Source organism: Lycorma delicatula, chromosome 1 (genome assembly GCF_047948215.1).
Source record: "Lycorma delicatula isolate Av1 chromosome 1, ASM4794821v1, whole genome shotgun sequence".
Taxonomy (NCBI): Eukaryota; Metazoa; Arthropoda; class Insecta; order Hemiptera; family Fulgoridae; genus Lycorma; species Lycorma delicatula.
The window spans coordinates 76,175,346-76,188,900 of record NC_134455.1 but is presented as its reverse complement, the minus strand read 5'-3'; the positions used below and the strand labels follow the sequence as shown (position 1 = coordinate 76,188,900).

The 13,555-nt window shown below is 29.0% G+C and overlaps 1 protein-coding gene across 2 annotated transcripts in view; it reads right to left on the bottom strand.

The window, feature by feature from the left end:
• Positions 1-2,135: 2,135 nt before the first annotated feature.
• The window catches only part of LOC142319463 (SET domain-containing protein SmydA-8-like), a 53,597-nt gene continuing 42,177 nt past the window's right edge, over positions 2,136-13,555 (bottom strand). The window contains exons 6-8 of one of the 2 annotated variants that reach the window (XM_075356779.1): positions 9,185-9,411; positions 6,392-6,742; positions 2,136-2,438 (exon numbers count right to left, since the gene is read on the bottom strand). In XM_075356779.1, coding sequence (XP_075212894.1) covers positions 2,200-2,438; positions 6,392-6,742; positions 9,185-9,411 — 817 coding nt within the window. In that variant the 3' untranslated portion in view covers positions 2,136-2,199. Of the gene's footprint in view, positions 2,439-3,390; positions 3,637-6,391; positions 6,743-9,184; positions 9,412-13,555 lie in introns of those variants that run through there. The other variant, XM_075356787.1, reaches the window with a different exon arrangement.

Sequence of the window (13,555 nt, the reverse complement as noted above, 5' to 3'; positions counted from 1 at the left end):
CACAGGGAAAGCATTCATCTATTATCAAATCATCATACTAGTATGAACAAAAGATAATTTTGCAAATGACTTCTCTTTTATAATAAATTATCAGATGGTAATAATCATTGGATAATAAACAGTTTAAAGTAGTAGTAAGGCAATATTTTTAGATAAACCATTATACAGTATAGATGCATTCATCACTACATAGAGCTATTAGCAATAATATTAAGTAAAATACAAGATTTTTCTCTACTAAATATGTGTATCCTAATTAATATGATGTAATTTTTATTTCATTTAAATCTAGGTAAAATTTGTAATTATTAACATTCAACAGCAAAGTATTTAGTGAAATTCTGCATTTGGTAATTATACAAATCCAACTCATTTAATGTCCTATAGACAGGATACTCTTTAATATTATTAATGTATGAATCAATGTTTACTTTGTAAATCAAACAATTATTAAAGATTATTACAATCATTATTATCGTTAACTCCAAGTTGAGAAGATCAGTACATCACTAAAGATGATTACCAAGAATCATAGAAAATGTTATGATGTAAGTTTTGAAAAAAAATATATTTTTTAGATTTAATTTATTTTGTAGTTTTAATAAAAATTATTGTTTTAAATAACAATAAATAAACATTAATAAAGAAAAGAATTGCATTAGTAGGAACAAAAAAAAATTAAAATGGAACAAAAAAAAAATTATACATCTAAAAGATTTTGGGACTAACAACTCTCACACCCTACTGCTACTAGTGGGGATATAATAAAATTCTAATCAGGAAACTTCAGTAACACAAACAAAAAGTACACACATAAACCTTTTTCAGGAAGTGTTGGTAAATGTGAATGACTTTCATAATGAAGTGGCATTTTCATTGGAACTGCTAAAATTTTGTTTTTTTTCTCTAAAGAGACAACAATGGTCAAAATCAAGAATATGAAAAAAAATCTTATTTTCTAATTAAAATTACGTGAAGAAATTAAAGAAACAACTCTTTAAAATTCTATGTGTAGTTTTACAGTTAAAACATACAAAATCTACATGGAAGATTAAAGAAGAATAAAAATTTTGAAGATGCAATTGAAATTTTCAAGTAATATGTTTATGATTACAAATGAGGAATTATTTTAAAAAGAAAATTAGAAAATAGATGCTTCAGATGGAGAATAAAAATTAAAAGAAATTAAATAACTAATATATAAATTGTAAAAGTAATACATAATGTAATTAATTTCCCAACTAATATTGTAAACTTAAGAATTTGTTTGTAAACTTAAACAGTAGCGTAAATTATATTATACTGAAAAAAAAAATTGCTTCCCAACACCTAACTGTTGTTGGGTTGACACTCAATGTCGTAAATATGTCAACCTGTTTTAAGAGTGACAAATAATCTATCTTACGACTACCAGAACAACCTTTGTGGTAAAGAGGTTACATTTTCTTTGTCTTTGAAGGAGCAGATTTTAGGGTCAAACTCAGTTAGGTTTACCATTTTTTACACACCAAATATTTATCTCTTTTTAAGTGAATATAATCAAGCATTAACCAATAAGTTAAAGAAAATAAACAACCAACTAAGATAATTTTAAAGAATAATCTTATTAAATGTTATTTTATTTGCTACACGGAATGTTAGAAAGAATTTCAATAAGTATTTTGTTTTGTCAAGACTTAGGTTCAGTTGCATCAAAAAAACTGTTTTATTAACTGCTGGTTAGAAATGTTATCTACTAACCTGTCCAACGTGTCACCATTTTATGAACCAAACAGTAGAAATACCATGAACTAAGTGAATTTTTTAATTTGTTACATTTGTGACAATATAATTGAAATCTTCTCATCCTTCAGACCAGTATTTCTTCATAATAGATTTTTTACAACTTTACATCCCATCAAACAGTCTTACTTTAATTTAAACAAGTGCATTTTTTAAAATTCCCTGAGCAGTTTTTACTTGAATTGATTTTACAGTCAATAATTTTTCCTTTTTAGTAGTTCAATTTTGATAAGGTTTCAATAGGCACATTGTTTTATTGCCTCATCAGTAACTGGCTGAGAGTACCTCGGCCATTGATAGTGCTAGAAGAGGAGAAACTGGGGAACAATTGAATGAATTATTTTTCATTTATGAAGCCATAAATATATTCTTTATTTTATTACATATATTACGGTTATTACATAAATAACATTTATTTTAACTTTTTAATATTTCAAGGGAAGCTTTCAACTGTTCCAGAGAAGTTTGACCCATTTCTCCAATAGAACCTTCAGGAGTATTTGGATCTTCTAGAGAAAGTATTATAACAGCTTCTTGAAGAATATTCACAACTTCTTCCATTTTTGAACAAAATATTGCTTTATCCATTTCATCATATTCATAACGACTTCTAGTAAATAACATGAATGGAACATGTAATTCATATAGAATCAGTCCTGAAACAAGTAACAATAACATAAACATCTTACATCTTAGGAAATGAAAAATAAAAAGTTTAACATAAATATTGAAATGCAAAATAATATTTATTATAAAAAAAATGTTAAAATGCATAAAAATAAAATAAATATAATGTTATACTTATAGTATAATATATGAAGGTATACATACATACATATGTATGTATTGTTTCAGTAAACTGCACCACTGCTATCTCATTACAATCTGGAGTTCTTAAACACCGAAAATGTATATCTGAGTTGCATTCTGAAAATTGAAAGGTGTGAAGTAAGGAAAAAAGCTCATGACTAAAAGTCACATTTAATAAACTAGTTCCTACATATCACCAAATTTAACGCTTGAATGCAAACCAAAATTCATCGACCCAGTTCAGATTTATTTTTCTGTATTTTTTAATCTCCTACTGCTTCCAATTATTACTATATATTATTTTTATTTTCATGAATAAAATCAGATTAGATACCTAAAATAAAATAAATTACAACATGCACATGCATGAACACATGCACACACAACACGTGTGCATGCACACACACACACACACACACACACACACACACACACACACACACACACACACATACACATGATGTATGATCTGCCATAAAGTAAAACAGCTGAGGAATGGTTGTGTAACTTACTGTGCACAATGTCCAGCAGTGCACACATTCTACATTTGGTTGAATTGCTTTACTTACTTAATGTTTTTTTGCATAATAATTTACTATTGCTATTATTATAGGTATTATTATTCAGATAGACTGTATATGCTATCCACAAAAGAAAAGATGTCTTAATAAAAAAACAAAATAGTTTTGTTGTAATTAAATATTCATTAAATTACTCACTTTTTTCTTTTTTTTTTATACATCTGTAGTTTCCCCGCGCCCTTAAGCTGGACACGTAGTTAAGCATAAACTCAGGTCTGGGGGGGGGGGGGTGCCTGCACCTCAAACTGCCTCAGAAGGACACAAGGAGCCGCTCAGGCAGCCAGGACTCGTTCTTTTTATATGCCATGCCTCAAATGAGGAGTTCCCAAAAGGGAACTGACACCTCGCCTCTAGTGGGTGAACTCCCAAAGAGATCCCCCACTGGGATTATGGACTTACTCACTTAGCAGTTATCATTCTTACACAGAAATTTTCATTTCTTTCATCCACATACAATTTAAACCTGGATAAAAGAGCCACATTTTATTATGTTCTAACAACTATTTATAATATATGTTTAGTCCTTAATATGGTATATTAGGTATTCTTGAAAGGGTTGGTCGACAGATTCAAATACAAAAAATAAACAACCCTATTATCACTTAATTGTAGACCGTGGTACAGTAACAAGTGAGGATTTTACTGAGTATACAAATTATATTCACAAGCAGGTTTAAAGTACAACAGATCCTTATAAATACCATATTCATAGCTCAACTCATTTCATAGTACTACAACTACATACTCGTACATGGTAGTATTGCAGTCAGCATGTTGAGCAATACTGGGTACATTTTCTTTGCATGCTTTTAGGGTTTATTAGGCTAATGATCACAGCAGTCAAATGCAAAAAGAAAATAGTAGTAAAATTCTTCTATTTACAAAACAATATTCCTCTAAGAAGAACAGCAGCTAAAATAACAATTAGGATTTTAAAACTATGAAAAAAGTTTTTTTAATTTTTTTATGAAAAAAAAAAATGTTATTACATTTTAATAACAATAGACCACAATGCAAATATATTAGAATTTTGTGAGGCATTGACTGCTGTGATTGTTAGAGTTTTATTTAAAACATTTTTTAAATAACAAACTGAAGCAAAGTTATTATGTTGATGTAATTTTTTTACTTCTATATAACTATCTGAAATAAGTACTTTTTATTATATTATTTTAAATATCCAAATTCTGAAACATGCCCAGCTAAAAAAATGAAAATAAAAATTCAAATAAATAACATCACTGTAGTCAAATAAGAAAAGAATAACATAACAGTTATCACTAACCAAATTCCATTTACAAAAAATATATTATAGCACTTATAGAATCCAACCAACAGATTTCACATCTCAATTTAAGTCATAATTAACAAATCCAATATACAAACTGTTTCCTAAAACAGAAGTACCCTAAAACTCTCAGTCTTCAAGACTTTCCAAAAATATATAGGCCTAAAATTCTTATTAGCATTATTATAAATTACGAAAATACCCTTACCCAACAACTTGACTAATATGTAAGGTGTCATCCAAAAAAAATACATAAATATACTAACACAAACTTAAAAAAATAGTTCAGATCATACAAAACAATTCAAAAACATTCCAATCCCTCAACATTAGCACCATTTGATGTTACAAATGCCTATACATAAATATTTCAGTAACAGAAGTACTCCGATTCTTAAAAACAAATTATCATAAGAACAGATCACGGAAATAATAAAATGTTAATAAAATTACTTTACTCTCAAAAACAAATTACATACAACCTGATTGTCTTCAGGTAATATATATTGGTTGATAGATTCAAATACAAAAAAACAACCCTATTGTCTCTTAATGTAGACCATGGTACAATAACAAGTCTCTGTTTTCACTACCCATGTAACACGTTTCCTTCAACAAATAGTCAAGCATGTTTACTCAAAACATACATACACAAAATAATACAGAGTTACAAATTTGTTGACAGTACAAGTATTTTATATCGTAGAAAAATAAGCTAATGTAAACAATTATTTATGTGCCTAAACAAAATATACCAAATAAAACTTCATAGATGAATGAATGCAAACAGTACATTCAAATAAATCTTCCTGACCATCATAAAACCAACACACAAAAACACACTTTTTAAATTTACAGAATAACAATAAGTATTAACCTGTCATTTACTTATCTCAGACTACAAAAAAAAACATAAACTATCTGCTTTTAGAAATATGAAGCACATATTATTCAAAAGAACTTCATCTAAAAATTACAAGGTATTCAAAATTATGTAATACCTAACACACAAAAATGGATGTTACAGCAGATAACACTGATAACATTACTACACAAAATAAAATAAATATAATTTTTTTTTTTAATATCACACTGAATGTATAAACAAGAACTTTGAGAAAATACTCACAAATTTTAAAAAAATCTGTAATTAGTATGGCCTTGGAAACAAAAAAAACCTTACAACCCCAATTACCAAACGCAATACTCATAGTACATAAATTGAACTGTTTGGAAAACATAATATTCTATATTAAAGAGGATTCAGCTGCAAATAAACATACAAGTACAATGAATACTTAAAAGCCATCACAGCATCATAAAGTCAATATTTGGTCAACCTCATATACACATTAACAACAAACTTTATATTCTACATATAAACTAAGGACTAAGTCTTGACACATTCTAATGTAATAACTTATAGAAATTTACAATAAATTAAATGAACAGACACAACTCCCATCTAATACACTTTTTGATCAAATTCTAAACCAATGTTTCACTAATTCAAAGGCACCACTAGCAGTAATTAACTGATGTCAAGCTAAAACATCTTTTAATTACAGCAGTAAAATGGCAACAAAGAATTATATATTTTACAAGTTCTTATTTAATATACTACATTCTGTTTATCCTTCAAAATGTTGATTGTTATAAATAATTTCCATCACAGACAAAATAAAATGTTCTACAAGTTTTTGATGATGTTCTTGATTGATCTTTGAAAACAATTCCTCCTCACTTCTCTAATAAGATTATTCTAACTTTATCAGCTGTTGTTACATCTTATATGACATCATAAGTGACAAAGAATAGATTTATGAAACTGAAAATTAGCTAATTTTATCTATGCTCTCTCAGGTCAGGTCAATTGGAAATTAATTTTTTAAACTGTAAAACAATAGATGAAAATAACAAATAAATATACCTCTTATTCTAGAGTATCCAGGCTCAATTACATTAATGACACTAAGAATCTGTTCACAAAGTTCAATTTTTCGTTCAAGTAAAATATCAGGAAGGTCCTCAAAAGTATAACCATTAGCTCGACCATAAAGTTGAACTAGAGAATGTCTAATAGAAGTATTAAAAGCATGTTTGGGATGTAAAACACTTCTGTACTGTCTTAAGATCTTTTCTCCTTGTTCAATTGTATAATCAACCATTGGTAACGATTCTAGCTGTTCTATTTCTGATTCAATCAGTTTGTAGATTCGTTTAACCTGATCAGCAGTTAAATGGAATTCACAACTGTTGCAGTTCCACTTAGCCTCAGGATCTGTAAGAAAATATTTTTAGTTATTGAAAGGAAATTCATAAATGTATACTTTCTGAAATGTATTAACATAGAACTGCTTATAACAGTTTCTTCTTTGAATGAAAATCTTTAGAATATTTCTTATTTTTATTAGGTATTATTTTCCTACTTAATATTCAAAATTCTTAAAAAAAACTTTTATAAATTAATAATTTTTTGACACTGATGCAGATAATTGTTTAGTTTAGTCAGTTTCCATAAAAGATTTAATAATACAATAAATACAACTGTGTAAAAAAAGAATCAATTCACATCATAATGCGGCTTTTATGAAATTCTCATATTGTATCATGTTTTCCTCTACTAAACAGTAAAAGAATGGAATAAATAGTTAATACTAATATTTATTAAAATTAATTTTTATTACTCTTATATATATTTCTCCAAACAGTTTTTCAGTTACTGTCAGGTCTCTCTCTATCTCTTTTTTCTCCCTCACTCGAGCGCATGTGCATGCATGTGTGTGTGTGTGTGTGTGTGTGTGTGTGTGTGTGTGTGTGTGTGTGTGTGTGTGTGTGTGTGTGTGTGTGTGCAAATGTAATTACTGGTACCAACTTGCCAGTAGCTGCAGATGTAGTGCTACATAATTGTAAACGTATTGGTAAGCATGTAGTCTGGAACAGGCTCAGGTCAACCACTCCTGAGACGTGTAGTTAATTGAAACCCAACTACCAAATGGTATCCACAGTCTAGCATTCAAATCCATATAAAAGCAACTGCCTTTACTAGGACTTGAAACTTAGAACTCTTGACTTCAAAAAAAATCTGATTTTGAGATGACAAGTCTAAACACTAGACCACTTGTTCTCAAAATGGGGAATAATGCCTCCTTGAGGGTGCTGGAGGCCTTTGGGGGGTGGTAGAAGACCCACAGAAAATTGGGGACCTAATTGCGAGGTTTTAATTGCTATCATTTAAAATGTAAGTTTCAACTGAGAAATAGGATGTGCCACATTTAAAAACAACAATTGCAATTGCTGTTTTTAAGAGTGCATCTTACAAACAGCAATTACAATTATTATTTTTAACAGATGGTAAGTTTAAAGTTTTGGGAGGGGTGCTAGAAAATTGTTTATTCTCAATGTGGGCAGAGGGCGAAAACGTTTGAGAATCAATGCACAACTCAGTGGATTAATATTTACTACTACTTCTAAAAGAATATATTAACGATATGAAGTAAACAAAATCCTAAAAATAATAAAAAATTGAATGATTTTACATTCTTTTTCTGTTTAGCCTCCGGAACCATTGTAAGATATTACTTTAGAGAAAGAATGAGAATGGTACGTATAAATGTGAATGAAGTGTGATCTTGTACAATCTCAGGTCAACCATTCCTGAGATGTGTAGTTAATTGAAACCCAACCACCATAGAACATTGGTATCCAAAATCTAGTATTCAAATTCATACAAAAGTAACTAACTACCTTTAGTAGGATTTGAACCTTAGACTCTCGACTTCGAGATCTGCTGATTTGCAATGATGAGTTTACTAGACCAACCCGGTGGGTTAAGTGATTGAATGTTAAAGTCATTGAAAAGTGGACCAATACAAAAATGACCATGGAAAAGAAAAAATAGAAATATCCAATTGAAAATAAATATCAGGAGTAGCATGAGTGTGTAGATGAAATTTTTAGATTTTAAAGGCTTAAATATAAAGAAATTAAAATAAAAGCAATACTACTAGTGCAACATTTGCCAATCTTCCAAAGCTCTTGACAACAGAAAACAGACAATACAAAATGTAAATAATGTTAACTGATAGAAAGTTTAGATAAGCAGCATAGAAAGAAAATATAATTTTCAATCAACATACAAAATACAATTTCTAAAATAATTACACAATTTCAGGAAATTTTTTTGATTAAAAAAACACATTAAAGCAATTCAGATAAAGTGCAGAAATATGATTATGAAATTTTTTTATAAAGCTGTAACTGCCAAGTACCATATTTATCAGCAAAGATGTAAATATAAAGTTTTATTACAAATAAAATTTTATCTTACCCATATATTTAAAGCAGATCTAAATGTGTGTGAATAGAATTGATTAAAAAATCTTAAAATTTTATTTATCCGCTTATTTTCATTTCTCATATTTCACTGAAAATTTCAATAGTGACATTTATATAATTTGTATTGTATCAAGTAATTTGTTTTTAATTTATTATGTTACATACAACCTTCGATAAGAAACAAGTATTATTTATGCATGTATATCTGCCTTTACATTAAAAAGGGCAAATTTATAAACACTTGCAATATTTTACTAGAAATTTTGCATCAAATCAAAAATATTGTATGATCTTAACTTTTTAGTAAAGATAATACTAACCATTACAAACAAACACCTATTTTGTATATTAAAACAGTGTATCATAAAATAAATATGACACTTACCAAGAGGAGCAGTACTCAATATGAGTCCATTGTCACATTTTGTACATTTCAAAGAGCTCATATGAGTACCTAATTCAGTTGGATCTGAACAACGTTTACAATTACAATCAAAATATTTTGTAAAACGTAAATTTGCTCTTCGTGTAAGTGTCGGTGCTATGCTATATGTATATGATGAAAACAACTCTTGACCAGCCTGAACTTTTATAGTTGTTCTAACATATACCCTATTAAAAAATAAGATTAAATATTTATTAATAAAGCAATTATATAAAAATAACATAACTGGTAATAAATAAAAATTGAATTCCATATTACCACATTCATAAAAATTAAAAATATGTTTTAAATTGACATATACCAGATATACAAAAATGAAGAATATTGGGGCTTAAATTAGTTATATCTCTTAAGGATGAGGTGTACAGTGTTGTTTTAAGGTAGAATCAAAGAGCAAACAAACAGTTTTAGTTGCACACATGGCTGTGGATTGATTCCTTACACTTCTGCTTGACTGCGCCACTTGTAAATATGACTCCTGAACAGTAAATCTGTTTTTCCAGTTTGCTAATAATAAATGTAAATCTGTAGCTACAGTTCAACCTGCATTCCATAGATAGTGTGCAAGTGACAATAGCATTTGTTGATGATAAATCAGTTTGAAACAACTGGATATCTGTGTAACGTGTATCTTCTTCAGACTCCTTTCAATGACCAAAGGTGTCTGAAGAAACTGTTGAACAAGTCAGGGAGTCTTTCTTTTAGGTCTTATAGACCTAAAATATCTGTAAGGAAATCCAGCCACGAACTAGCAATGCCAGTGATTGTGTGATATATTTTAAGGAAACACATAATGTTCATATCAATTGCAGCTGTTACAGGTTTTGAAGCCTTTGAATATGCTGTGTGACATGACTTTGCAATCAAAATGTTGCAACATGAAGATTACAGGTTTCTATATCATACTGAGTTTAGTAATTAGTTAACACTTCATCTTAGTGGAAAAGTTAATACACATAACTTCTGTATCTGGGAGTCAGAAAATCCCCGTGAATTCTTGTAATGCAAAAAGGCTCCCCAGAATTAAATGTTTTCTGTACAATATCCTGACAGCAAGTTTAAGAACCACTCTCTTTTTGTTTAAACATGCTGTATACATGAGCCCTTCTTCAACTGAAAGAGAGACCAAACAATTTTATTTGGAAAGAAGATTGTGCACCTTCTTACTGCCATAACTCTTTACAGCATTGGTTGAATGAGATTTTTCACCAAGCACTGGATTGGTTGGCATAGTCCCAACGCCAAAGCTTATTTGCACTGGCCTCCAAGGTCATGCAATCTGGACCCACATATGCTTTTTTCCTTTGAAATTTTATAAAGACTATTGTGTTTCCACTACCTATTGATATACTGATTTGAGATACAGGATTGAAGTAGCTGTCACTTCCATTACTCCAGACATTCTGATTAACGTATGGGATGAATTTTCCTATGGGTTAGTTGTGTACTGTGTGACAAAGGTAAAAAAATGGTAAAAAGTAAAAAATGGTAAGAGTTACTCTTTCATTTTATTTGTGATTAGTCAAAGTTAAGAGAAATTAAATAGCTTTAAAATTCTAATATTTTTTTTTTGTACATCCTTAAAATAATGTAATAATTGTACAAAATTTCATGAATATAGTTTCCAGTCTGATTGACTTCCCTAGTATAACACCAAAGAAAAATAACAAAGTAGACTATAAATGTTTTAAAATAAGCACTATTACTTCACTGTGAATAATCTATCATTGTATAAAGATTGTATTAACCATACATAAAAACTGTATGTCTAAATTTACAGAGGATTGTTACTCAAAATAGTCACTCTGGTACATCTTGGTAAATGAAGACAGCAAGGAACCTAATAAATTATTGGCAATTAGAAATTACCTACAAAACTTTTTTCTTTTTTACCAATTCTGTGTTTAGTATAAAATTTATTTTACTAATTAATTAGAAATTGTTTAATTTTTTTTAAATATGTGATTTTTCCTTAATTATTTAATTTTTAGTGATAAATTTTTAATTCATTTGAATAAATTAATACATACATTCTGCTGATGAGATGAAATTTAAGATATTTATTAACCATAATAATAAAAATTAACTATATAGTATATAGTATACTAGAGTAACTAGAGTAGTATATAGCAGTGATTCACAACCTTTTTAACTCCACGACCACCCAAAAAGTAAAAAAATATATTTATTGAATATTTCACGATCCCGCAACACCAACCCAATGAAACCTACTTAAAACTACTTAGCTGCATTGATAGCAACAGGTATGAACATGCATGTAGAAGTGTACAAACATTAGCAATTTACAGCTTCCAATTTAATGTATAAGTGCTCCTTGTAATTTGGTCTGCTTGCATAATATTCATTGTGAATGTGTCATATTCAAACATGCATGTAATACAGTTGAGCCGGTCATGGTCTCAGCAGAATAAAAGAGATGTAAGAAATTGTAGAATGTCAGTTTAGTTTTGAAAGTGAAGCATGCCTTTATTTATGTTTATAAATGTGTAGTTTCATTGAAATAATAATATTAATCAATTGAGGTCTCAGTTTTTTAGTGTGCAGTCAAATGGTATAACTGTTTTTTTTCCCAATTAGATTCTTATGCAAAATGAATAAATTTGTGAAAAACAAAGTGAAGCATCTACATCCAGTGAATTTGTTGGTAAAAAGACAGGATTGTACAAGGATGGTTATTTAAATTATGTTTTTACCTCATTGGATGGAAAGCCACAGTGCGTTGTTTACTTTCAAGTACTTTCTGATGTAAGCATGACACCATCAAAATTAATTTGATACTTTGAAATTAAATATCCAGATTATAAAAACAAACACTTGGAATTTTTCAAAAGAAAATGACATACTTGGAGAAATCAATAAGCTTCCATTTGCCAATCAAACCATAATAATAAAAATAGCATCATATCTCATTGCATTAAGAGTAGCTAAGATATCCAAACCCCATACAACCGCAGAAAACCTTATATTACCTGCTGCAATTGATGTGGTCAGGTTTTAATAGGTGTGGAAGAAGCAAGAAATTGAAAAGAATTCTGCTTTCTAATAACACAGTATCAAGATGAATCAATGACATGGCTGCCAATGTTCGCAATCACATAATACAGCGAGTGAGTTCAAGTGAATTTTTTAGTATTAAATTTGATGAAGCAGCAGATGCGGCAGATATTTCCCAGTTTCATGTTTTGTAAGATATGAATGTTAAAGGGAGAAAATTATTAATCAAAGAAAATATGTTATTTTGCAAATCAATACCCGGTCATACAACAGGACACGTCTTTTTGAAGTTTTCTATGAAGCTATTGAAAACTGCATCATGGATTGAACAAAATTTATTACACTGAGTAGTGATGTTGCAAGGCTATAACAGAAAAGAACAGCGTGTGTTTCTGAAAAAATGAAAAGATTGTCTTACACCAAACAGAATAGATTCACTGCTTCTTTTACAGACATGTTCTTACTACAAAAAATGTGCCAATTCTTTGTAAAGCTGTAAAAATGGTTATTTTATTAATAGTTGACCATTACAGAATAACTGTTTGTTAAACTACCCGATGAAAGGGCGGAAAAAAAATATCTTCTTTTCCATATAGAGGTTAGATGGTTATCATAAGGGTTACTGTTAACTAGTTATTGGAATGCAAAATGAATTAATAATATTTTTCCAGGATAAATAAACACCATTCTCAATGTTTTTATAGAAAAATAAGTATATGTTGCTGTTGGCTTACTTAGCTGATGTATTTTCCCATTTAAATGAATTGAATGTGAATTTACAAGGACGTGATAAAAACATTTTATTAATGACACACAAAGTTCATGCTTTTATTAAGAAGCGTTTTTATCTGGATTAATCTCCTTCAAAGCAAAATTTTTAAATGTTTTCGATTATACTGAGAAACTCACTTCTGATTACTCACTTTCAATTAATTATATTGAGAAAAATTTTGATGAAGAAAACACTATTATTCACCATAGTTTGGATAGCATGAAAATGCATTTGCATGAGCTAAAAATTCAGTTGGCAGAGTATTTCCCGGAAGACAAATGTGGTCACATCTTAAGATTTACTTACATTTTGCTTTTTTCGATGAAGTGAATGTGGAAATTTAGTCACAGAAGCATTGAAAATATTAATCCCTTTCTCCATGTACTACCTCTATGAAAAGGGTTTTTTGTCTATGGTTGCACTAAAAACTAAATATATGAATTGCCTTTTATCACTTGAAAACAATTTCCTTTTGAGTGTTAGATATACATATGTAGATCCACGTATAAAGAAACTTTTAAATG